At 42.1% G+C, this 25,903-nt stretch overlaps 1 protein-coding gene across 4 annotated transcripts in view; it reads right to left on the bottom strand.

The window, feature by feature from the left end:
• dip2ba (DIP2 acetate--CoA ligase B (putative)a) overlaps window positions 1-25,903 on the bottom strand; it is a 121,563-nt gene that overhangs the window by 54,699 nt on the left and 40,961 nt on the right. For 3 of the 4 annotated variants that reach the window (XR_016116050.1, XM_089004809.1, XM_089004828.1), the window contains exons 7-18: window positions 21,625-21,636; window positions 21,205-21,324; window positions 16,507-16,704; window positions 14,643-14,734; window positions 14,444-14,554; window positions 10,388-10,511; window positions 10,138-10,247; window positions 8,488-8,590; window positions 6,451-6,515; window positions 6,279-6,372; window positions 4,175-4,294; window positions 3,072-3,186 (exon numbers count right to left, since the gene is read on the bottom strand). Coding sequence is in view for 3 of the 4 variants with exons in the window: in XM_089004809.1 (XP_088860935.1) it covers window positions 3,072-3,186; window positions 4,175-4,294; window positions 6,279-6,372; window positions 6,451-6,515; window positions 8,488-8,590; window positions 10,138-10,247; window positions 10,388-10,511; window positions 14,444-14,554; window positions 14,643-14,734; window positions 16,507-16,704; window positions 21,205-21,324; window positions 21,625-21,636 (1,264 nt within the window). In the remaining variant the exon portion in view is untranslated. The remainder of the gene's footprint in view (window positions 1-3,071; window positions 3,187-4,174; window positions 4,295-6,278; window positions 6,373-6,450; window positions 6,516-8,487; window positions 8,591-10,137; window positions 10,248-10,387; window positions 10,512-14,443; window positions 14,555-14,642; window positions 14,735-16,506; window positions 16,705-21,204; window positions 21,325-21,624; window positions 21,637-25,903) is intronic. The other variant, XM_089004819.1, reaches the window with a different exon arrangement.

Below are 25,903 nucleotides of genomic sequence, written 5' to 3'. Positions count from 1 at the left end.
AATCATCTGAAAATCACGTAAATGTTCAGATTCTGACCACATGATCAGATCGGAACAACGCTAATTATAAGCAAGTGTACAAGTACAATGCAACTCCACCCACGTGCAAAACTAGGTGCAACCTTGCCATGGACTCTTTTGACAGACAATGACCTCCAATGCGAAAGAGGAAAAAAAGTCGGCAAAGGGGAATACACACAAGGCAATACAATGATACCTCAGCCCACGAACTTAATTGGTTCCCAGAAAGTGTGTGTAAGGCAAAAATTGTGTATTCCAAACATGAATTTCCCCTAGGAAAACATTAAAATGAGAATAATCCGTTCCCAGGACCCCATAAAATATATTTTTTTACTATCCATCCATCCATCTTCTGCCACTTATCCGGGGTCAGGTCGCGGGGGCAGCAGCATCAGTAGGGAAGCCCAGACTTCCCTCTCTCCAGCCACTTCTAGCTCGTCCTGGCGGATCCCGAGGCGTTTCCAGGCCAGCTGGGAGACATAGTCTCTCCACGGTGTTCTGGGTCGTCCCCGTGGTCTCCTGCCAGTAGGGCATGCTCGGAACACCTCACCAGGGAGGCGTCCTGGGGGCATCCTAATCAGATGCCCGAGCCACCTCATCTGGCTCCTCTCGATGTGAAGGAGAAGCGGCTCGACTCCCGGATGACCGAGCTTATGACCTTATTTATCTCCAGGGGAGAGCCCGGACACTCTACGGAGAAAGCTCATTTCGGCCGCTTGTATCCAGGATCTCATTCTTTCTGACACAACCCATAGCTCGTGACCATAGATGAGGGTTGGGACGTAGATCGTGCCTCATTCGTGAATAAGACACCCAGATACAGTAAAGTCTCGTTATATCGATATCGGATATATCGATAGTCCCGGTTATATCGATACTATTTCTATGCACGCACGGAGAAAATTACATGCAAACAGGGTCGGATATATCGATAGCCCCGGTTATATCGATATTTTTTCGGACTCCCTTGAATATAGATATAACGAGACTTTACTGTACTTAAATTCCTCCACTTGAGGCAAAATCTCCTCCCCGACCCATAGAGGGCACTCCACCCTTTTCCAACTGAGAACCATTGTCTCAGATTTCGAGGTGCTGATTCTCATCCCATCTCATCTCCATCTCATCACCTTACCGCGGTGGAGGGGTTTTTGTGTCCCAATGATCCTAGGAGCTAGGTTGTCTGGGGTTTTATGCCCCTGGTAGGGTCACCCGTGGCAAACAGGTCCTGGATGAGGGACTAGACAAAGTACGACTCGGAAGATCCCATATGAAGAAAAACACAAATGGATTTGGTTTTCCCTTGCCCGGACGCGGGTCACCGGGGCCCCTCTCTTGAGTCAGGCCTGGAGTTGGGGCTCGTTGGCGAGCGCCTGGTGGCCGGGCCTACACCCATGGGGCCGGGTCGGGCTCAGCCCGAAGAGGAAACGTGGGTCCCCCTTCTCAAGGGCTCACCACCCATGGGAGGGGCCAGAGGCGTCGGGTGCATTGTGAGCTGGGCGGCATCCAAAGGCAGGGACCCTGGAGGTCCGACGCTCAATTGCAGAAGCTAGCTCTTGGGACGTAATTTTTTACTAATTAAGCAAAGAACATATTTTACGTTAAGACTCGCGCTGAATATTCCGGAAGTCTTGTGACGTTACTGAAGGAACACCCCTCAGCGAGAAAGGACATACCTTGCATCACCTCAATGCATTTTGCAATACTTTGTTTGGTCTGAAAACTTCGTGTTGATCCGTGTTGATGGCGAAATTAGAAGGAAAACACATAAATAACGTGATGGTAAATCCTTGTGTGTGGCACCGAACAACGATTTGATATCCACTGACAAAAATTGTAAGGAATTAATCAGCCCGTTTCCACAGAGCTTTCCACGGAGCTTTGTCGCCCTCTTCTGCCTCTTTTTGGTGCTACATTCCCCCCCAGATGACACACATTCGGTGCTACATTTCCCCCCTCAAAATGACACGGAATAAATTCTGTAATCGATTGCAAACATGTATGCTTTCCTCTTCAGAACTATTTGAATCATATTCATAACTGGATGAGTAACAATAAAGCATATTTTCCGAATCTGAAGCCATTGCTTTGATTATCGAGCAAGGTAAGACATCTTGCCGTGACACCACAAACATGACGACGGCGGGACCTTCTGAAACTGGCCACTTCTGGTTTCAAATTGAAGTACTTTTTAGACACTAAGTCATTTTTATTGGTGTTTTGCATTTGACTAAAAATATCATACTGCGTGTTTTGGTTATTTTAGATGCTATAAAACGTTTTTCGGATATCAGTGAGGAGACAAAAAAGTGACGTCGGTTGTCCTTTAAAACTACACAAAATATACCTAATTTTATGGATTATAAATGTGCTATTGTATTGTAATTAAAGAAATAAACTGTACTATATAATAAAGTCGTTTTATTGACCTTTGTGATGGTAGTTGTCAATGAATGACGAACTTCCAGGTTGCCTCTTGATGATATCCAAGTGAAGTTGCGGTGCTCGGCGATAATACCCTCACTCACACTGTCCTCTGCTAGCTGCTTTTCATGAATCCAAATCAACAGAAGTTTTTTTACCTTTTCTATTGCCTGAGACCGTTGCCTAGACAACACAGAAACACCACACGTAACAATGGTCGACTTAGCATACTGGTGGTTGGACGCTAAGTCACACAAACGCACACCTCGTTGGTGTTTTTCGACTATCTCCTTCTTCTGCTCGACTGTCATTTGCTTTTGTGTCCCCTTCGGCTTAACATTAGCCTGTGGTTGGGTCTTTTTCGGTCCCATAATAGCAAAAGTACTTACTCGATAACAAACCATGTCTGCACTCAAAGAAAGGGGGTGATGAAAACTAGTCCGCCAGAAAACGTGGCGGCGTGTGGTTTGGTTCGTACGCCGAAAACTAGTTCTTCTGCCAAGATTATATTCTCGCAAATGTAATGTTCGTAAGGCAAAAAATTCAGGAGCTAAAGCGTTCGTAAGCTGTATTTGAAAATCAGTGCAAGCTTTAGCACATGTGGGAGAAGGTGGACCATCTTGTACCTGCGAAGGGCCACCGTCAAGGCCTCAGGTGAGGTGGCGCATGGACAGATCACTTCAGGCTTTAGACCATGAGACTGGAACACATTCAGGAAGGCGTCGCATGATGACACAGACCCTAATTGCACAAAGAAATAATTTTGAACGGAGAAAAGTGGAAACATAAATAAACATAAAACTCCAACATAAATACTGTAAATTAACTCATTCACTGCAATTCCCCAATTTATTTGTGAATTGAAAATATGACAGAGCGCCTTTCTCGAATGTGTTCGGGTTTTGTTTTTTCTTGCTGGGGTGCAGATAAAGTGCTGGCCAGACCTCTGGCAATGTTTTTCCCAGCCACAAGGGGACAGCATTTGTCTTTTTCCATGTTGCCCCACACCGGATCTGGTTCATGCAGTCATTGTTTTTCTGTTACTTCCGGGTTGAGTGAATGATGGCGCGTGTGGATGCCGCTGTTCACCTGCAGAAAAAATATTCTGTGACTGTAAAGTGTCCTTGAGAGTTTCCACAGGCGCTTATAAATGAAATGTATTATTATTATTATTATATTATTTATTTATTATAAACCCGTATGTATTGCATTGTATTGTATTTGGTACAGCCACCCTTATTTCAAGCTCAGATAACTCCAGACCCATATATCTTAGGAATTAACTGTTTTTTTTTTCATGCTTGGGTGCCGATAAAGCGCTGGCCATGACCTCTGGCAATGTTATTTCTTTTTCACGAGGGGGCAGCATTTCCCCTTTTTTCCATCTTAGCGCTTTGTTCCAGCTTCAGCTGTTGTTAAAGCGCGACATAAACCAATATGGATGGATGGATTGCATTGTATTTTGGACAGCCACACTCATTTCAAGCTCAGGTAACTCCAGACCCTTATCATTAAGAAATAACTCTTTTTTTCTGATGGAAGAAGAGAGTCTAAGGTTTTACGCTGCATTGAATGTTTATGTCGTCCTAAAACTCAATATTCTATGGGTCCTGGAATTCCAGTGACAATGACTAAAACCCCCGCACTGGAGTGTACACATTTTTGCACATCATCAGTGAATGAGTTAATTAAAAAAGCCATCATGGCAAAAAAATGGGGGACGACTCACAAGGGTTTGCTCCATCAGCAACGATCAGCATTCGTATGGAGGACAGGTTGGTTTCCCTCTGATCTTTGTGGGCCATCATCGCCCAGTGAAGGTCACGGCACTTCACTAAGGCCACCCGAGCTGAGATGACAAGAAACGTAAAGCGCAATGACAAACAATATACAGGTAACGTCTGACTTACGACCGGCTTCCGTTCCGACAAAACGGTCGTAAGTCTAAATTCCTTCAAAATGGCCGACGTGACATTTACACGACAGGATAGAATACGATTGTCAATCTGTTGTTTTAAGAAACATTTTCTATTGAGTACTATTACATACCAAACTGTTTGCAGTTCATTTGCAAATTGGATAACTTTTAGTGTCGTTTTAATCATTTTATATTTCGTATTGTCGATTTTCATGACTGTGCACACACACGTTCTGCTGACCCAAGTACGCATGGCTTCCCACCATAGAAATAGATAGGTTTAGAAGTGCCCAAAGGAGCCAGTAGCATTGCGCCCCGAGGTCACCAGGTCGTGACGTCACCGATGATGTCACGAGCTGTAGCCTCTGACACAGTTCCGTACCATATGAATAATTTTTGCTCGTTTTTCGTCGATTTTCTTCCGGTATTCGACGAAATTCAAATACTTTGTGGCTAAATATGTTTTAGAAGACAACTACTTCACTCTCACGTCGTCTTTCGGCGCTATGTGAAGTCGGACAAGTCCAAAAACCTCAACTTTCAAGATCAGATATGCTTTGGATGATAATTTTTTTATAATCCAAAACATACAATTGCAATTAAATACACCACTATTGATGTATATTTATTCAGAGTCTAAAAATGTTATGAATAATAGAAATGACAGCTCTTTAAGATTGAAAATTCAAATACATCGTATAATTATCTTTTGAGTGTGATTGTAACCAATCTTCAAACGTGAAAAAAATAATATTCATAAAGAATGATCATACTTAATTGGTGATCGGAATTGGACTAAATCAAAAATTGTAGAGGATTAGGTAACACTGTGTATAGTCCAACACTTTTATATTAATAATTATTTTTCAATAATAATGCCAAATTTAAATTGTCCTCATCACTCTCATGATTTAAAATTTCCTTTTTTGGGGGCGTTGTTAAACTAATTTTTCAGTTAATATACAACCACAGAAATTTGAACAAGATATTCCACTACTTTTACAGCAACATTGAGTGTGCAATTGTCAATACCATCTCGGGTTATGATCTCGTGTTCCAAATCGAAAAGGGCTAGATGGCCAACTGCAGCAACAACACGAGTGACAATCTTGAAGAACATGGCACATATAATTCTTTAATGAAGAACAGCTACAACGTACACGGTCGAAGATCGAAAACAGGACGAAAATTAGTCGCTAAAACATCGCAAAACGAATTATTATTTTTTCTTTTTTATAGAAATTTCATTTTCACTCACTTGAAGAACGAAATTCCTTTGTTTTTCAGCTTGTAGTTGAAGCATCCGTAAGCGAAACATTGCGGCCCCCAACTGTTGTTCCTTTTTACAGCATCCATACGTTAAATAATAATAATACATTTAACCTAAATACGCTCAAAACTATCCTATTTCTATGCCAAACCAAGCCACGTTACTATGGACGCTACAACTCATGACGTCACTTCCGGGTTTGCAATCAACCTCGTCTCTATGCCACTTCTACTACCTATCTATTTCTATGTTTCCCACGCATGCGCGCTGTTGAAAAATGGCGCTCCCTGGTAACGGAGAATCCACAAGAGATCGCCCGACACACACGCTCGGACTCAGGCGGACGCCAAAGGAAAAAAGCAGTGTACAGAACTACAGGAAATGTTGCCGAGACAGTATCTGCACTGTATAACTACTGTATTGAGTGTAGTCACGCAGTAGATTGCTGTGCGTGTGAGATGGTGGCTGGCCAAAATTGTAGTATGCATTGCTGGCTGCTAGTGCGTTGCGGTGCCAAGCGTAGAATCAAAAAAAAGGGGTTCTGGCGGTCGTGGTCGTAAGTACGGGTGGTCGTAGGTTGTGCCGGTCGTAAGACGGATGTTACCTGTACAGAAAAGCATCATCATAACAGGGATGAAGGCAAACCTTTGTGAATGTGCACCCTCTGCACCCACGACATGGGACAGGCTTTCATGACGGAATACGGCACGGTAATGGTATGAATTCGATTCATGACACTCTGGAAGGTACACAAACAAACATACATATTGTCAGAGTCTCAAGGCTGTTAGCAGACAAATGGTGCTACTTGTCTTACCGTTAAGATGCCGTGCCACAAGCCCATGTCCTTCTTGCAGTCCAGCACGTTGACCAGAGTCTCACCTGAGACGATAAGTACAAACACATTAGCCAATGGGAGATACGCACAAGCAGAGCGAATGAATTATAATCCAGAAAGACGCTTTGGTGACAAACGTGGAAAAACACGTTTTTTTTTTGTTTTACTGTTGGCTAGCTATTTATTTGCTATCCATTAGCGAGATGGCAAGCTATTAGCTGTCTAGCTGACTGGCAGAAAGCTGTCTCGCTGGGTAACTGTTGGCTATCTGGCTATCTATTAGCTATTTATGAGCTATCCATTAGCTAGCTAGCTTTTTATCTATTTGAGTTACTTCCGGGTTGAGTGAACGCTGGCGTGTGTGGCTACCGCCACTCACCCACAGAAAAACTTATCGTGTGACTGTAAAGTGACCTTGAGTGTTTTGAAAGGCACTCATAAATGAAATGTATTATTATTAAAAATATTATAATAAACATTCACGTGACTTAACCGACGTCATCAGCCTAAAATGGTGGCTCAATTCTGCACACACAGTGGCTAATGCAAAAATTCAAGCATATACTGTCCAAAAACTGTTGATACAACAAATGATCTCAAATGTTTTTCAGCATTTTTGGCCACGACATTCATCAAGGAGGAGACTGCTGAGTGGTGGGACCTTTTCGGCAGCACGAATATGCCAGCACCGTTTTTGATTAGGAGGAATGTGAGTGCCCTTTGACTGTCATGGCTGGACGGCTCTGGGGCCATTGTCCTTTTTTTGCGCCTGTCATGGGCAGCATTTTCACAGGCTCACTTTGCTCATCGGAAAGGTCGCTGCTGTTGGACAGTCCAGAACTGTTGCGGCTTGGAATTGAATCGGATTGACGTGGGACAGGAGCTGGGAGACAATATCTTTTCAGTAATGGATGCTACAACTTTGTTTTTTTTTTCAACAATTAGCTTGTAGCAGACATGCACATTCCACCATGAGGTCTCTGATCCACTGGTGAAAAGGATGCTTTGATCCTCTCCTCTTTCATCTAGAACAGCTTCTTGCAACAAACACTACAAAGAGGGTGCAGAAAGTGCTCAGGATTGAATGACTCTGTGTCTTTGTGTCATATTATTTGTTATTTTGTTTTCTACTTCTTCACTTCCTTTCCTCTTCCTTTCATCGCTTTGCTGCTGTGAAATGTCTCCACTGCTAGACTAATAAAGGTAAATACAATACAATCCCATATATGTATGTAAAGGTAACATCCGAGTTACAACCAGGTTCCGTTCCGACAAAACGGTCGACGGTCGTAAATTGAAATCAATTCAAAATGGCCGACGTGACGTTTACACGACAGGATAGTATACAATGTCAATCTGTTGTTTTTAAGCAATGTTCTCTATTGAATACTAATACACACCAAACTGTTTATAGTTCATTTCTAAACTTGATCACTTTTAGTGTCATTTTTATCATTTTATATTTCGTATAGTCGATTTTCATGACTGGAGAACTGTCCCTGTAATGTATACAAAACTGTTTAATGCACAGTTCATTTATAAATGATACACTTACCTTTTAGTGTCGTTTTTATCATTTTATATGTCATGTTATAGATTTTTATTACTGTATAACTGTACTTGCTAACGGCCAGAGGAGGTCGCCGACACACTGGCTCAGGCGGATGCCGAAGGAAAAAAGCAGTGTACAGTACTACTGGAGATGTTGCCAACACAATGTATGCACTGTATAACTACTGTATTGAGTGTAGTCACACAGTAGATTGGTGTGCAAGTGTGTGACATGTGGGCTGGCCAAAATTGTAGTACGCGTCACTGCTTGCGCGTTACGGTGCCAGGCATAGAATTAAAAAAAAAGGGTCTGGCGGTCGTGGTCGTAAGTATAGGTGGTTGTAATTTGCACCGGTCGTAACTTGGATGTTACCTGTATATATATTTAATTTTAAAACACATTTTCTTTGCATTTGTTGTACTTCTTCAAAATGACGGCCTGTCTGTCTACGCTTGCATATTGACCTTCACAGTAGTTGCAAGCCTGTGTCAAGGCTTGACAATGAGTTAACATGGCGATCTTGGACACGGCCACTCCCATTACGGTCCCCTCCTTACTGGCTTTGTACTGGAAACACACACAAACAAAATGGAGATCAACCACATTTGTAAAGATTTTAAAAGCTAATACAGATAACGTCTGATTTACGACCACCTGTTCTTACGACCACGACCATGGCAGACCCTTTTTTTCTACGCCTGGCACCGCAACGCACAAGCAGCTAGAAACGCATACTACAATTTTGGCCAGCCAGCATGTCACACACTCGCCCAGCAATCTACTGCATGACTACACTCAATACAGTAGTCAATACAGTGCAGATACCGTGTGGGCAAATTCTCCAGCAGTACTGTACACTGCTTTTTTCCGAGCGTGTGTGTCAGGCTCTTCTGGCCGTTAGCCGGGAGAGCCATTTTTCAACAGCTGTATTCTTTACATATAAGTGTTTTCTTTAACCCACAATACAAAATCTAAATATAAAATATAAATTGATAATATGAAATATAAAATGATAAAAATGACACTAAAAGGTAAGTATAAAATGTATAAATGAACTGTACAGTAAACAGTTTTGTATACATTATGGGTACAGTTATACAGTAATAAAAATCGCTAATATGAAATATAAAATGATGAAAACAACACCAAAAGGTAAGTGTATCATTTGTAAATGAACTGTACAGTAAACAGTTTTGTATACATTACGGGTACAGTTATACAGTAATAAAAAATGATAATATTAAATATAATATGATAAAAACGACACCAAAAAAAACACAAGTATAACATTTATAAATGAACTGTACAGGTAACAGTTTTGTATACATTACATGTACAGTTATATAGTAATAAAAATTGAGAATATGAAATATAAAATGATAAAAATGACACGAAAAGTTATAAAATGTATAAATGAACTGTAAACAGTTTGCTATATAATAGTATTCAATAGAAAATGTTGCTTAAAAACAAGATTGACATTGTATACTATCCTGTCATGCAAACGTCACGTTGGCCATTTTGAATGGATTTTGACTTACGACCGTTTGACTTACAACCGTTTTGTAGGAACGGAACCCGGTCGTAACTCGACCCCACTATGTAAAATCTAAATTGATAATATGAAATATAAAATGATAAAAATGACACTCACAGGTAAGTGTAAACTGTATAAATAAACTGTACAGTAAACAGTTTTGTATACATTACAGGTACAGTTATACAGTCATAAAAATTGATAATACGAAATATAAAATGATAAAAACGACACTAAAAGGTAAGCATAACATTTATAAATGAACTGTACAGTAAACAGTTTTGTATACATTACAGGTACAGTCATACAGTAATAAAAATCGATAATACGAAATATAAAATGATAAAAATGACACTTAAATTTGCCAAATTTAGCAATGAACTGTAAACAGTTTAGTATCTAATAGAATCGAAAACGTTATTTTAAAACAACAGATTGACATTGTATACCATCCTGTCATGCAAACGTCACGTTGGCCATTTTGAATGGATTTCGACTTACGACCGTTTAGTCGTAACGGAACCTGGTCGTAACTCGGATGTTACCTGTAGATACGTAATTTGCCTTCATTTCGTACCTCTATGTAGGCAGTGTCGGTGTTGGCGGTGGGAATATGAGGCTGCCAGTCTTTGGAAGGTTTGGTCAGGTATTTAGTGTCTGTCACCACCCATTTCATTCTTGGCCATCCTGGGGAAGAAGAACAAGTTCTAGTTTGCAAAGCAAATCTCAAAATAACAATAAATAAATAAAGTCTTTCAAATGATGTTTAGGTCCGCAATTCAAGGCCAGTGGTAGTCCTTGTGGATGGAGCTCTTGGGCCGCCTGACCTTTGAACTGGAGGATCTCTCCATTTGGCGTCTTGGGCAGCCCTTTCAGACACACTTCGCTGGTCAGTGCCAGAGTGACGCCACAGCTGCCCAAGAGGAAGCCAATCTGCTGGCTGCCTGCATCCTATGGGAACCAACAACATTTGATAAATATCATGAATTAGTTCAGGTTTTGTTTTATTTTTTTTTCTTGCTTGGGTGCCGATAAAGCGCTGGTCAGACCTCTGGCAATGTGTTTTCGCTTCCACGAGGGGACAGCATTTCCCTTTATCCCATTTTAGCCATTCGTTCCAGCTTTAGCAGTTGTCAAAGTGCTATATAAACCAATATGTATTTTATTTTGCACAGCCGCCCTGATTTCAAGCTCCTATAACTCCAGAACCATATCATTTAGGAATTAAATCTTTTTTTTTCGGATGAAAGAAGAGATTTTACGGTTTCTTACGCAGCATTGAATGTTTAGTCCTCAAACTCAATATTCTGTGGGTCCTCAAATTTCAGTGACAATGACAAAAACCCTGGCACTGGCGTGGACACATTTTTCACATCGTCTGTGAGTCTTCTTTTCCTTTCGGCTTTTCCCTTCAAGGGGTCGCCTCATTGGCATTCGACTCAGCATGATTCAGACTTGATCTTAGTTTTGCTCTCTACTATGTTTGTGACTGATTTATTGCCGGAATGGGATAGTTGTCCATGTTAAGCACTTGAATGATTTTAAAAGCGCTTATAAATGAAATGTATTACAGTGAGACCTCAGCTTACGAACTTAATTGGTTCCCAGACAGTGTGTGTAAGCCAAAAAGTGTGTATCACAAAAAAAATCCCATAGGAAACCATTAAAATGGGAATAATCTGTTCCCGGGTTTCCATAAAATATACTTTTCAATTAAATAAGCCTGAGAGGACAACCAACGTCACTTTTTTGTTTTTTAACTGACACCAGAAAAACGTTTTATAGCATTTAAAATACCCAAAACATGCAGTATGACATTTTTAGTCAAAGGCAAAACACCAATAAAAATGACTTAAAGTGTCCAAAATCTGCAAAAAATTGAGCTGCGACTTGGGCATTTTCAGAAAGTCCCACACCCATTTCGTGACGTCACGCCAAGACGTCTTGCATTGCTTGTGAATCAAAACAATGGCTTCAGATTCGGAGAATATGCTTTCTTGTTACACATCCAGTTATGAATATGATTCAAATAGTTCTGAAGAGCAAAGCATACATGTTTGCAATCGATTAAAGAATTTATTTGGGCCATTTTGAGGCAACATTGGGGGACAATGTCTCACGAAAAAAGAGGCACAAAATGGCGACATCCTGTGGCCACCTCCGTTTCCACAGGCTGATAAATTCTTAAATGGCGCTTGGACACCCTCTGGCCGATTTTGGGTGCAACACGAGGTCCCCAGACCAAACAACCACAGCAAAATACATTGACGTGATGGAAGGACAATGCAACAATGCGTCCTTTTCACGGTCAGTGGGTGGTCCTTTCGTGACGTCACGTACGGACTCGTCACCAACACAAAAACAAGACTTCCTGAATATTCAATATGAGTCTTAAAACGTAAGATCAAGCTAATATGCGGTGGAATCTTATTAAAATACGCTCAGTAGAAGTCATTTGAAGTGATTTTACAAATTATAGACACAACTTGTCCGGGGACGTCGGTTGTCCTTTAAAGGACAACCAACGCCACGTTTTTGGTTTTTAACTAACATCAGAAAAACGTTTTATAGCATCTAAAATACCCAAAACACGCAGTATGTTTAGTCAAATACAAAACACTAATAAATAAAAATGACTTAAAGTGTCACTTAAAGTGAGCTGCGAATTGGGCATTTTCAGAAAGTCCCGCCCCCAGTTCGTGATGTCACGCCAAGACATCTTGCATTGCTATTGAATCAAAACAATGGCTTCAGATTCGGAGAATATGCTTTCTTGTTACACATCCAGTTATTAATATGATTCAAATAGTTCTGAAGAGGAAAGCATACATGTTTGCAATCGATTAAAGAATGTATTTGTGCCATTTTGAGGCAACATTGGGGGGAAATCTCTCACCCAAAAAAAGAGGCACAAAATGGCGACCTTCTGTGGCCACCTCCGTTTCCACAGGCTGATAAATTCCTTATATGGCGCTTGGACGCCCTCTTCTGGTCTTCTGGAGGCTTTTGGGTGCAACACGAGGTCCCCAGAGCAAACAAGTACAGCAAAATACGTGTGGGAAGGACCGCGACAATACGTCTTTTTTACGGTCAGGGGCGGTCCTTTAGTGACGTCACGTACGGACTCGTCACCAACTCAAAAACAAGACTTCCTGAATATTCAGCGTGAGTCTTAAAATGTAAAATATAGCGATATGCGGTGGAATCTTTGTAAAATATGCTCAGTAGAAGTCATTTGAAGCCATTTTACAAATTATGGACACAACTTGTCTGGAGACGTCGGTTGTCCTTTAAAACTACACACAACATACCTTATTCTATGTATAATAAATGTGATATTGTATTGTAATGAAAGAAATACACTGCACAGTATAATAAAGTCACTTTATTTACATTTGTGATGGTCATTGATTGCTTGATGGAATGGTGTTGGAGGTCGAAGGTCAGAGGGAATTGCTGTTTGGAAAAAGAGGCACATTACATGAGGACTGTAATTAAAGAAATAAACTGTGCTGTAAAATAAAGTTTTATTTACCTTTTTGATGGTCGTTGATGGTTTATGGAAGGAGAGTCACCTTCCCTCATAAGGACTGTTGGTAACTTAACCTCTGGTGTGGCTTCTCTTCTTTGCTTCTTTGGAGACTCCTCATTATTTTTGCTGATTAAAAACCTCTTAATTGACACCCTTATGAAGCTGAGGCATCACATTATCGTTCATCATGTTGATGATTGTCATAGCCACAGTCTTTTCTGGATGGAACTGTTCGGTAAAAGCCTGCACATCATTCCACTTTGCCAACATTGCCTTTATGAGCTCACTTGATGCTGCAGCCATCTCCTCCTCCTCGCCCTCAGATGTTTTCGAACCATCCGTTGCTGGCTTTAAAATCCTCAATAAGCGCCGAACTTCCAGGTTGGCACATGGCGATATCGGCATGAATTAGCCGTGCTATCTCGCATAAAATAGCTTTACTCATGCTGTCGCCGGATAGCTGCTTTTCGTTAATCCAAATTAATAGAAGTTTTTAAACTTCTTGGATTGCTAAAGACCGTCGCTTTGAGAGCATGGAAACACCTTTTGCAACAGACGCACCTTTGATGGCCTCTCTGTTCCGGAAAATGGTAGCAATGGTTGACTTAGTATAGCCGTGCTCGGCCACTAAATCACACAAACACACACCTTGTTCGTGTTTTTCAATTATCTCCTTCTTCTCAGCGACAGTGATTTTATTTTGTGCCTTCTTGGGCTGAAGACGAGCCTGTGGTGGTTTTTTTTTGGTCCCATAATAGTAAAATTATTAGCAAAAAGCTCTAAGGAGGTGATCGACGTGTGCATTCAATGAGAGGGGGTGTGGAAAGTAGCGCCGGCTGGAGCGCTGTTCGGTCATGTTCTTCCGCCGAAGATTACTCACCAGCCGTGGTGGGTGTGTATCATGAAAATAGTGCGTATTTCAAGGTTTAATTTTCATAAATTTGACGTTCGTAAGATGAAAAGTTCGTAAGATAAGGTGTTCGTAAGCTGAGGTCTCACTGTACTATGATTACTTTCATCATCATTATCCATCCATCCATCCATTTTCCGTACCGCTTATTCCTCATTAGGGTCGCGGGCGGTGCTGGAGCCTATCTCAGCTGTCTTCGGGCATGAGGCGGGGGACACCCTGAATTGGTTGCCAGCCAATCGCAGGGCACACAAAGACATACAACAGTCACTCTCACACTCACACCTTGGGACAATTTGGAGTGGTCAATCTGCCTGCCATGCATGTTTTTGGAGTGTGGCAGGAAACCGGAGGACCCGGAGAAAACCCACACGGGCCCGGGGAGAACATGCAAACTCCACACAGGGAGTCTTTTCAAAATTGTGGTTGCGTTGTCCTTACCTGTTTGGAAAGTGGGACCTCAATAGGCACAGGAATGACCTCAGCCAACAAACAGCCGTAGAATGCAACCCAGAACATAGCGGGGTCATTGTTTGGGTATACCAGTGCCACCTAGGAGATGACAATTAATCCATTTCAACATCACAAGCGACACATGGACAGACATGCAGTCAGCAGGCGGCGATTGAGACGCTCGTACTCGATCACCGGGCGAGAGCACAGGTTCCGCCTTGGTGCCAAGTTTATGAAGGAGGGTGTAAGCCAGTTTCAGGCTGCGACCCCACAATTTGCCTGGGAAGAAGAAATCAAAATGTTGATAATTCCAATTTTATTTTGTTGAGTCGCCACTTAAAATTCAAATAATGTTTGTAGCCGGCAGCTTTTTGGGGGCAAATGAGTTTAGTGTGGCTAATGTAATGCTAGTTTTGCATGCAGACTTTTTTGTCATTTTGATGACAAGTTACTGTAGTACACCTGCTGTACAATATGAATTTAACTACAGGAAACATCCCAGTTCCGACCGGGTTCTGTTCCGACAAAACGGTCATAAGTCAAACGGTTGTAAGTCGAAATCCATTCCAAATGGCGTAGAATTAACAACAACAGAAAAAAAAGGGTCTGGCCTTCGTGGCCGCAACTCACGCCGGTCGTAACTCGCATGTTACTTGTGTATATATTATTTATTGCTGACTTAGTTCATGTCCGTCAGTTATGCAGCAAACCATTCATTATTTTAATGGTTTGGTTTTCACTAAATCAACAGTAGTATCTCGACGAAGATATCCAACATAAAAATAGATTAATACAATTTTTGCCACGTCGCACAGCCCTACAGGATATTATGAGTCACTTTGCTGCATTGTTGTTCAGTCTGCCACCCGGTGGCAGTGAAGCGTGTTCAATGGTGGCCCCTCAAACCAAGCTGGCTCGATGCGATGTACATGCATTAATTGAAACCAGTGCAAACTTGAGTTTGAGTGTGAGAGCGATCGAGAGAGAGAGAGCGAGGGAGAGAGAGAAAGAGAAAGAAAGATAGAGCGAGAAAAAGAAAAATAGAGGGAGAGAGCGAGCGAGTGAGAGCTGGATAGAGAGAGAGAGAGAGAGAGAGAGAGAGAGAGAGAGAGAGAGAGAGAGAGAGAGAAAGCGAGCGAGAGACATTGAGACAAAGAGACAGCGGGAAAGAGTGCGAGCGAGAGAGAGCGAGATAGAGAGAGAAAAGAGAGAGACAGCGGGAGAGAGTGCGAGCGAGAGAGAGCGAGATAGAGAGAGAAAAGAGAGAGTCAGAGAAAGAAAGACAGAGCGAGAGAGAAAAAGAAAGAGAGCAAGAGAAAGAAAAAGAGAGAGTGCGAGAGAAAGAGCGAGAGAGTGAGAGAGAAAGAGAGACACTCAGACAGAGAGAAAGACAGAGAGAGAGAGAGACGAAAGAGAAAGATAGAGAGAAAAGAAAAGAGAGAGAGAGAGAGAGAGAGAGAGAGAGAGAGAGAGAGAGAGAGAGCGCGAGAGAGGAAGACAAAGACAGAGCGAGCGAGAGAACAAGAGAGAGAAAAAGAAATAGAGTGAGAGAAAGAAAAAAGGAGAGAACGCAAGCAAGAGAGAGAGAGCGCGCATGCACCATTTTCTCTTTTGGCATGATCACAATGTCGGCTGGCGGCCCGGTGGTCGACTGGTTAGCACACCGGCTCACGTCCCGGTCCGGCCTCCCTGTGTGGAGTTTGCATGTTCTCCCCGGGCCCGCGTGGGTTTTCTCCGGGTACTCCGGTTTCCTCCCACACTCCAAAAACATGCATGGCAGGCAGATTGACCACTCCAAATTGTCCCTAGGTGTGAGTGTGAGAGTGACTGTTGTACGTCTTTGTGTGCCCTGCGATTGGCTGGCAACCAATTCAGGGTGTCCCCCGCCTCGTGCCCGAAGACAGCTGAGATAGGCTCCAGCACCCCCCGCGACCCTAATGAGGAATAAGCGGTACGGAAAATGGATGGATGGACAACGTCGGCTTCTGTTGTCAATAACATCTCCTCTGTGCCGTTATGAAAGGCTTGCTTCCAAGTTGGACTGCGCTCACCGTATGTGAGAGTGTAGAGGGGTTTTCCCGTAATGTCCAGCGCTGTGAGGGCGGGGCTCTTGGCCTGGGTGGCCCCCCAGCGGGCGAGGGCCGCTTGCAGGGCAGGAGGCCAGTTACTAACCACGCCCAGGGGCTCCCCTTTCACCGGGATGATTTGACGACCTTCCGGCTTTGGGGTGTTGGGGTCTGGCTGGGGGACTGAATAACAAAAAACACATTCACCACAAACAGCACCGGTCACCCCCCCCACCACCACCACCACCACCCCTTTTTGGGGGGAAATGATTGAAATGCAGTGGTGGGACATGGATTTCATCACTAGGCCTTCAGTAGTGCTACGTCTCAATCAATCTAAAAAAAGGTGGTGTGATTTACGACAAGTCCACTAGAGGGTGCCATTAGCCAGGAAATGACCTTTCTTCATGAAGTCCATTTTTTCTTGAAAAGTAATAATAATAATAAAGATAATAATAATACATTTCATTTAAGTGCCTTTCAAAACTCTCAAGGTCCCTTTACAGTCACGGGATAAGTTTTTCTGTGGGTGCCTGCAGAAGTTATTGTGAAGGCGTCCAGGTGGATTTCTGAGCCTGGTCACAAATTTTGGCGGAAATGCGATTGGTTCAATGCTTAAAAGAGAACCGAGACCATTTTTTTGGTTCCTAACTGACATCAGAAAATCGTTTTAGAGCATCTAAAATACCCAAAACACGCGAAAAACACAAATAAAAATGACATAATGTGTCAAAAAACTACTTCAAAATGAAACCGGAAATGGCTAATTTCAGAAATGCTTCAGAATGGCCAGTTTCAGAAATGCTTTCTCGTTACTCATCCAGTTATGATTATGATTCAAATAGTTCTGAAGAGGAAAGCATAAATGTTTGCAATCGATTAAAGAAGTTATTCTGTGTCACTTTGAGGCATCTTGACCACGTACGACAGGGTACCCAGAGAAGAGCTGTGGTATTGCATTAGGAAGTCTGGAGTGACAGAAAAGTATGTCAGAGGGGTGCTAGACATGTATCATGATTGTAAGAAAGTTGTGAGGTGTGCTGTCGGTGTGACGGAGAAATTCAAGGTGGAGGTGGGACTCCACCAGGGGTCAGCTCTGAGTCCCTTCTTATTTTCTATGGTGATGGACAGGCTGACAGACGATGTTAGACAAGAATGTCCTTGGACCATGATGTTTGCAGATGACATTGTGATCTGTAGCGAGAACGGGGAACAGGTGGCGGAGAAACAAGAGATGTGGAGATATGCCCTGGAAAGGAGAGGGATGAAGATCAGTCGCAGCAAGACGGAATGTGTGTGTGTGAATGAGAGGGATTCAAGTGTAAGAGTGATGCTACAGGGAGAAGAAATAAAGAAGGTGGAGGATTTTAAGTACTTGGGGTCAACTGTCCAGAGCAATGGAGAGTGTGGAAAAGAGGTGAAGAAGCGTGTCCAGGCAGGCTGGAGCGGCTGGAGAAAAATGTTAGGTGTGATGTGTGATAGAAGGGTTTCAGCTAGGATGAAAGGAAAAGTGTATGAAACAGTGGTGAGACCAGCCATGATGTTTGCACTGGAGACAGTGCCACTGAAGAAAAGTCAGGAAGCAGAGCTGGAGGTAGCAGAGCTGAAGATGTTGATTTCTTTGGGAGTGACCAGGTTGGATAGGATCAGGAATGAGTACATTAGAGAGACAACTCATATTAGAGGCTTTGCAGAGAAAGTCAGAGAGGCCAGACTGAGATGGTTTGGACATGTCAAAAGGAGAGAGAGTGACTATATCGGGAGAAGGATGCTGAGCCTTGAACTGCCAGGCAGGAGACAGAGAGGAAGACCGAAGAGGATTTATGGATGTGGTCAAAGAGGACATGAAGGTAGCTGGTGTGAGAGAAGAGGATGCACAAAAGCGGGATAGATGGAGGACATTGACTCGCTGTGGCGACCCCTGAAGGGAAAAGCCAAAAGGAAAGGAAGAAGAAGACGATGATTTTGAGGCATCTGGACTGAAATGTAGCGTCCCAGAAAATGCACAAGATAGCGCCCAAGCTCCGTTGGATATGGGCTGATTTGTCTTCTGGGAATTTGTGTCAGGTCGTATCAAATACAGTAAAGTCTCGTTATATCGATATCGGTTATATTGATAATACAGCTTATTACAATACTATTTTCATTTCCCGGCAAATTTCTCGTCTTTTTATGTATAATTAGTTCCGTTTAGTACGATACATGGTTATTACGATAATCCGGTTCCTACGGTGCTCTTTCTCATCTTCCGCCGGCCATTTTGCTATGTTTATATCGATACAAAAGCAGTTTAAGGTGAATCGATATTTGCTTAGGGGTTTTTATACAGTACCACCATTATCGAAATCTGTATCAGACTTGGTCACGTGACCAGCTTCCGTGTCTTGCTCAGTGTAGCAGACGCCATTTTATACCATTTTCAACCATGGCGAAACAAAAGAATTGTGACCTCGGAACGAAATACTGTACAAGGCAATTGTGGCTGTTGAGGAGAATCCATCAAATCCTCCATTGCAAAAGAATTCGACGTGCCGCAAAATACTTTATCAACGTGGTTGAAGAGTAAGGATAAAATAAAGACGGCATACGAAACGTTGGACTTTGGACCTCGATCAAAGAGGAAGAGAACGTCAAAATGCTGTAGTCTTCTTATACAGTATACAGGCGTTTGACACCAATTTCAAACATGGGGAAACGAATTGTGATATCCTAACAACCTACAAGTCAATCGTGGCTGTGGGGGACAATCTAACAAGCAACTCCTTCATCGCGAAATAGGTCAACGTGCCGCAGAATACTTCATCAACGTAAGTAATGTATACGTTGCAGTTTTCGTTATCCATATATGTATTTAATTGTGTTGTATTCAGATATCTTTATCTCTTGCAATAATCACTGTTTTTCATATGTTTGTACATGCTGGCGTTCGTGATTTCTTTCGTGTGTACACTGTCAACAATGTCGAGTGATGCTCAGAGTCACGATTGCAAGAGTGCGTTATAAAAATAATGAATGACGTTTTTATTTAATGTGTAAGTTTATTTTTCACTTCACTATAGTACAAAAAAAGTATGCTAGATATGCAATCCATGAACCCAATGAGAAAATTACATGCCATATCAAAGATCCCCCATTTATTGCCTCCGCTTCATGCAGTACGGCACAGGATCGGACATATCGATAGTACGGTTATATCGACATTTTTTTCTGACTCCCAAGAATATCGATATAACGAGACTTAACTGTAGTAGTCTTGGTGCAACACACAATGATTCACCATCGCGTTATTTATGTGTTTTCCTTCTAATTTCGCCATCAACACGGATCAACAAAGTTTTCAGACCAAACAAAGTACCCAAAAATGCATTGTGCGTCACAACTTGTCCGGAGGAATCGGTTGTCCTTTAAGGACAACCGACGCCTCCGGACGAGTTGCATCCATAATTTGTAAAATCACTTCAATTGACTTCTACTGAGCGCATTCGACAAAGATTCCACCGTATATAGCTATATTTTACCTTTTAAGACTCGCGCTTAATATTCATGAAGTCGTTTTCAACTTCATGTCAATGCCGGAAGTGCCGAACATTCGGAACGCCCCTGACCGAGAAAGCGACACGCAATGCATTTGGGTACTTTTTTTGTCTGAAAATACAGTGTTGATCGCGAAATTAGAAGGACAATTACATAAATAACGCGATGGTGAATCGTGTGGCAGCAAATTGCTGTAACACGCATAAAGAAGGTGTAAGTTTTCACAAATTCCCAGCGAACAAACCATGCAGCATTTTCAATGGAGCAGAGCAGTATAGCGCCAGCCGAGGAGCTACCCGGACTGCGCGAATCCCCGCTTGGATAACCGCTGTCATCGTCTCAGCCTGACAACGGGTAGAAAGTTGCTTATAGTGGTGAAAGAGAGCAATTGTCATAATAGAGGAGCAAACTGATCGGACAAACATTCAGCTGCTGGAACGAGGAGCTAACCGGAGTTAGCGATGGATAACCGCTGTCATTCATACGCAAGTTCGTAACTCTTTATCATGAAAGTTCAAACAACTTTTGCATGTGCAACTATTGCTGACATCTTGTAGCTTATTATTTGTTATTCATGTCCTTATATGCCACATATCACCCAAGTTGATGGTTCATGTCGTGTCCTTCACCAGTTTCGTATTGATACGGAAGGACTTCTTTAATCGATGGCAAACACTGATGCTTTCCTCTTCAGAACTATTGGAATCATATTCATAACGATGAGTAACAAGAAAGGATCTTTTTCCCAATCTGAACTCTCTGAAGCCATTGTTTTGATTCTGCAGCAAGGCAGTTTGTGAAGGAATATACTGATGAGACATTGCCAACTGGGGGCGGGAGTTTCTGAATCTCTCCAGTTTTGAGTTCATTAGTGGCCGTTTTGGGCAACTTTATTGGTGTTTTGCCTTTGATGTCAGTTAGGAAACAAAAAATGGTGTCGGTTGTCCTTTAAATATGAAAACACAAATCTGGAAGCAGCGCAACAGGGGAAAAGGAAGCTAAAATATAATTTGGAATTATTTCATAAGTCTTCAAGGTCAAAATATAATTGACATTATCTGAGATTCAGATATTTATAGGCCAGCAGAGAAGGCCTTGCAGGCCCTGACGGCCCGCCACTGTTGTATACGATCAGGCTAATGTTCTCACCTTCAACTATTTCCTCTGAGTCATCAAGGAAGAATTCACTGAGCGGTGGTCTCTTCGGGCGCTTGAGCGTGTTGAGTAACTGTTGAATCTTGGTGGACACTCTGCTGTTGACAGGCACACCTTCACAGACAACCGCAGGCGTCAACAAATAAACAAACCAAGAAAGCAAAACATTACCCACATGTGCGAGCCGAGCATACGTTGCTACAGTCGTACACACGCACTCAGTCAGTCGGTATCAAAAAATCAGCAACAGGAAAGTTTGGAATGTGAGTTGGACAGACGCAGGGCGGAGGATTTTTGAGGAGGGAGGGCCTAAAAATCGAAGCGGAAATCACAAGACAAACATGGAGAGTGACAGGTTGGAAAGCAAGCTGACAAGGACGTCTTGGGCGTCTCTTCCATTCCCACTTGAATTACCTTTTCGCTTTCCTTCATAAATCATAGTCAAGATGGAATAATCCACCCAAAAGAAAGAAAGACAAAATGTGGGATTAGCGCCATATTCCGTCACTTCAGTGTCATCATTATAGATGGCTTTCAATAACAATATGGGGAGGAAAAAAAAACAATCATTCATTTTGTGTAAGCTCTCAGTTGTACAGGAGTGGTCCATCGATGAAAAGGTTTCTTCAGCCGTCATCGGTACTTCTTTGAAGGTGTCGGACGTTTCGCTTCTTATCCAAGAAACTTCGTTAGCAAACTAAAGTCTTACTGGTAGTTTAGGCCCTATATATATATCCCTACTGTCCAGACATGGTGGTGTCGGACTCTGCTATGATAGGTCCCTCCTCTCAGGTTGGGGGGAGCAGAGGACTACTCCTTGCAGCTCCACTGATTGTTCCTATTGTTCTGACTAACGACTGGCCTGATTGCCCCACTTCCACCGGTATCACCTCATCAGTATTACTAATCCTATTTTGCCTAAATAGGCTGTTGTACGAACGATCCAAATTGAACCTCACCCCGCCATATCGGTTTAATGAAGGATTTAGCTGTTTTATGAAAATCGCTTCTTTTACTCCCCTTTCAAACCATCTATGTTCTTTCGCTAAGATTTTAACCTCATTGTCGTCAAATTAGTGGTTGCTAGCTTTTACGTGCAAATGTACTGCCGATTGAGGCCCACTAGTATTATCCCTGCGATGTTGATAAAGTCTTTTTTGAGAATTTGTTTAGTTTCGCTAATGTACTGCTCTTTACAATTTTCATTCTTACAATGTATTGAATAAACTACATTACTTTGTTTTTCATTTGGTAGCCTATCTTTTGGATGCACTAATTTTTGCCTTAAAGTGTTTATCGGTTTGAAATAAGTAGGAATTTTGTGTTGTCAAAAGGACCCTTTTTTGAGAAACTCCTGCAATGTAAGGTACTGCTACTCCTCTCCTTTTTGTATCTTCAGATTTTTTTTGTTTCATTCCCTATTCTTTCTTTCTGACATTTGTCAAAGGACAACCGACGTCTCCGGAAAAGTTGTGTCCATAATTTGTAAAATGGCTTCAAATGACTTGTACTGAGCATATTTTACAAAGATTCCACCACATATAGCTATAGTTTACGTTTTAAGACTCACACTGAATATTCCGGAAGTCTTGTTTTTGAGTTGGTGACGAGTCCGCACTAAAGGAGTCACTAAAGGAACACCCTTGACTCAAAAAGGACACATTGTAGCAGTCCTTCCATCACGTCAATGCATTTTGCTGTACTTTGGTCTGAAAATGTCGTGTAGGACCAAAAATAGGCAGAAGAGGGCGACAAAGCTCCATGTAAGGAATTAATCAGCCTGTGGAAACAGGCTGATTAATTCCTTACACGGCTTTATCGCCATTTCCTGCCTTTTTTTGGGTGCGACACCCCTGATGCCTCAAAATGACCCGGAATAAATTCTTTAATCGATTGCAAAGATGTATGCTTTCTTCTTCAGAACTATTTGAATCATATTCATAACTGGATGAGTAACAAGAAAGCATATTCTCCGAATCTGAAGCCATTTTTTTGATTCTCGAGCAAGGCAAGTCGTATTCTCCGAATCTGAAGCCATTTTTTTTATTCTCGAGCAAGGCAAGTCGTCTTGCCGTGACACCACGAACATGGGGGCGGGACCTTCTGAAACTGGCCACTTCCGGTTTCAAATTGAAGTACTTTTTAGACACTAAGTCATTTTTATTGGTGTTTTGCATTTGACAAAAAATAGCATACGTTTTGGGTATTTTAGATGCTATAAAACGTTTTTTTGATGTCAGTTAGGAAACAAAAAAGTGATGTCGGTTGTCCTTTAAATGACCACTGAGGGTACCCACAGAAGCGAAAACGTCCGACCTTCAAAGAAGTACAGATGACGGCTGAAGAAACCTTTTCATCAATCATTCATTTTAATACCGGACAGTGATACCTCAGTTTACGAACGCTTTATCTTCCAAACCTTTCGCCTTACGAACATTAAAATTGGCAAGAATATAATCTTGATTTCGGTGGATGAACACCAAAACATATGTTCGAACAGCGGCATGGGGCTGGCGGACTAGTTTTCCACGGCCACTTTTTTTTTAGTTCACTCAGTGCAGACATGGTTTGTTATCAGGTGGATACTTTTGGTTTTTTGGGAGCCAATAAGACCCCACCACAGGTTAGTGTTAAGCCGAAGAGGACACAAAAGAAAATGATGGTCGAGCAGAAGAAGGAGATCATCGAAAAACACCAATGAGGTGTGCGTTTGTGTGACTTAGCGTCCCAGGACCAGTACGCTAAGTCGACCATTGCTACGTGTGGCTAAGGGTGTTTCTGTGTTGTCTAAGGCAGTGTTTTTCAACCTTTTTCAAGCCAGGGCACATTTTTTCCATTGAAATTATCTCGGGGCACACCCCCAGCTGAAAATGTGGGGAAAAAAGTATTAACTGTTAATGTATGCTTTTTTTCACATTTTTTATTATATTGAATTAACAATATAACAATATTATATTGAATAAACAATATACCAGACACAGCATACACAAAACACATAATGTGCAACACAATATGACAGGTCATAACATAGTGCCACTTAGCAGTTTTTTTGACAACGATACTAGTGCAGCGTGTTCTACCGGAAACAAATTCCTTGTGTGTCCTACATACTTGGCAATAAAGATGATTCTGATTCTGATATTGTTAATAACAATTAAATAAAAAAAATATATACAACTATCAAAGTCAAAGTCATCTTTATTGTCAAATATGCTAATATGTATGACATACAGCACAGATGAAATTACTGTCCTCTCGGACCCAGCATGCAAGGCACTTATAATTACTTTAACAAACAATAAACATGAAAACGCCAATTTGCCGGGAGAGGGGAGCCGCTGCGTGTTCACGCGCCGCCATCTTCGGGAAAGAAACAAAAAAACAAATATGACAACACAAAGACACAGAGTCATTCATCTTCAGGACTTGCTGTACCCTCTTTGTGATGACATGAAGCAGTTCTAGTTGCATCCAAGAGATCAGGGATCAAAGCATCCATGTCAGCAGTGGATTAGGGACGTCATGGTGGAATTTGTACGTCTACTACAAGCTAAATGTTGAAAGCAAACATGAAGCTGTAGCATCCATTACGAAAAGACATTGTCTCATATCTCCTGTCCCACATAAATCCGCTTCAATTCCAAGCCGCGACAGTTCCACATACGCATCGGCGCTCTGCGCTGACGCCGCTTTCTTCTTATCGCGGGCTCCTCAAGCCATGCATCCATCTAACCGCAGACTGTCCAACAGCACTGACCTTTCCGCTGAACAAAGCGGGGCTGTGAAGATGCTGCCCATTACAGGCAGCACAAAAGCACAATGGCCCCCGAGCTGTCCAGCGATGGCAGTCAAATGGCTCCAACATTCCTCCCATTCAAAAACAACACTGGCATATTCATGCTGCCGAAGGCGCAACCGCTCAGCATAGTCTCCTCCTTGATGATTGTCGTGGCCAAAAATGCTGAAAAACAATCTGTATCCGTTCCACGTGACGCACAACAAGATAAAGTGACAAAAGAAAACACAATAACAAGACAAAAACAACAAAAAAGCAAGGCTCGTGAGAGCACTTGCTGATGGCTGCCTACTCAGGCGCCATCTTGGGGGAAAAAAAAAATAAAAAAATGTTATATTGGTAATATAAGCTTTTTTTTAAACGTTGAAGAATGATGTTATATTATAACATAGGATTTAACTAAACACAAAGAAAAAATTATTTTATAATATTTCATATTTATATTTACTCAGTGTGAAACCTGGGCCTGTTTGGACGAACAGAGAGCTGATATCCTGGCCGGGATGGATGAAAGACACACACGAAGCTCTTCCTCCACAGCTCTCAGTCTTTCTCTGTCTTTTGTTTTTACTGCAGTCAGGCTTGAAAAGCTCACCTCACACAGATATGTTGATGAAAATGTCAAAATAGCTTTGTTAGCCAGCATGGAGAACTCCTTGGCAGCTGCCAACCAAAAACTGTCCAAAGGTAGAGAAGCAAAGGTTAGCTTGAGGCCACAATCTTGTCTCAGTTCAGTTAGTTCCTCCTGCTCCTGTAAAGACATGTTTATTCCAACAGCTGATGCTGAGCTGAATGGGTCCCTAACCCAGCCAAGGTGCTCCGTGGAGGCTGAAGAGAAATAAAATGTCATCTTCTCCTCAAGAGTTTTCAGATGTTTCACTATTAACTCACACAGTG

The sequence above is a fragment of the Hippocampus bargibanti genome, linkage group LG01 (assembly GCF_051943395.1).
Source record: "Hippocampus bargibanti isolate YZ-2025 linkage group LG01, ASM5194339v1, whole genome shotgun sequence".
Classification (NCBI taxonomy): Eukaryota; Metazoa; Chordata; class Actinopteri; order Syngnathiformes; family Syngnathidae; genus Hippocampus; species Hippocampus bargibanti.
This window is presented reverse-complemented; position numbering and strand designations above follow the sequence as displayed.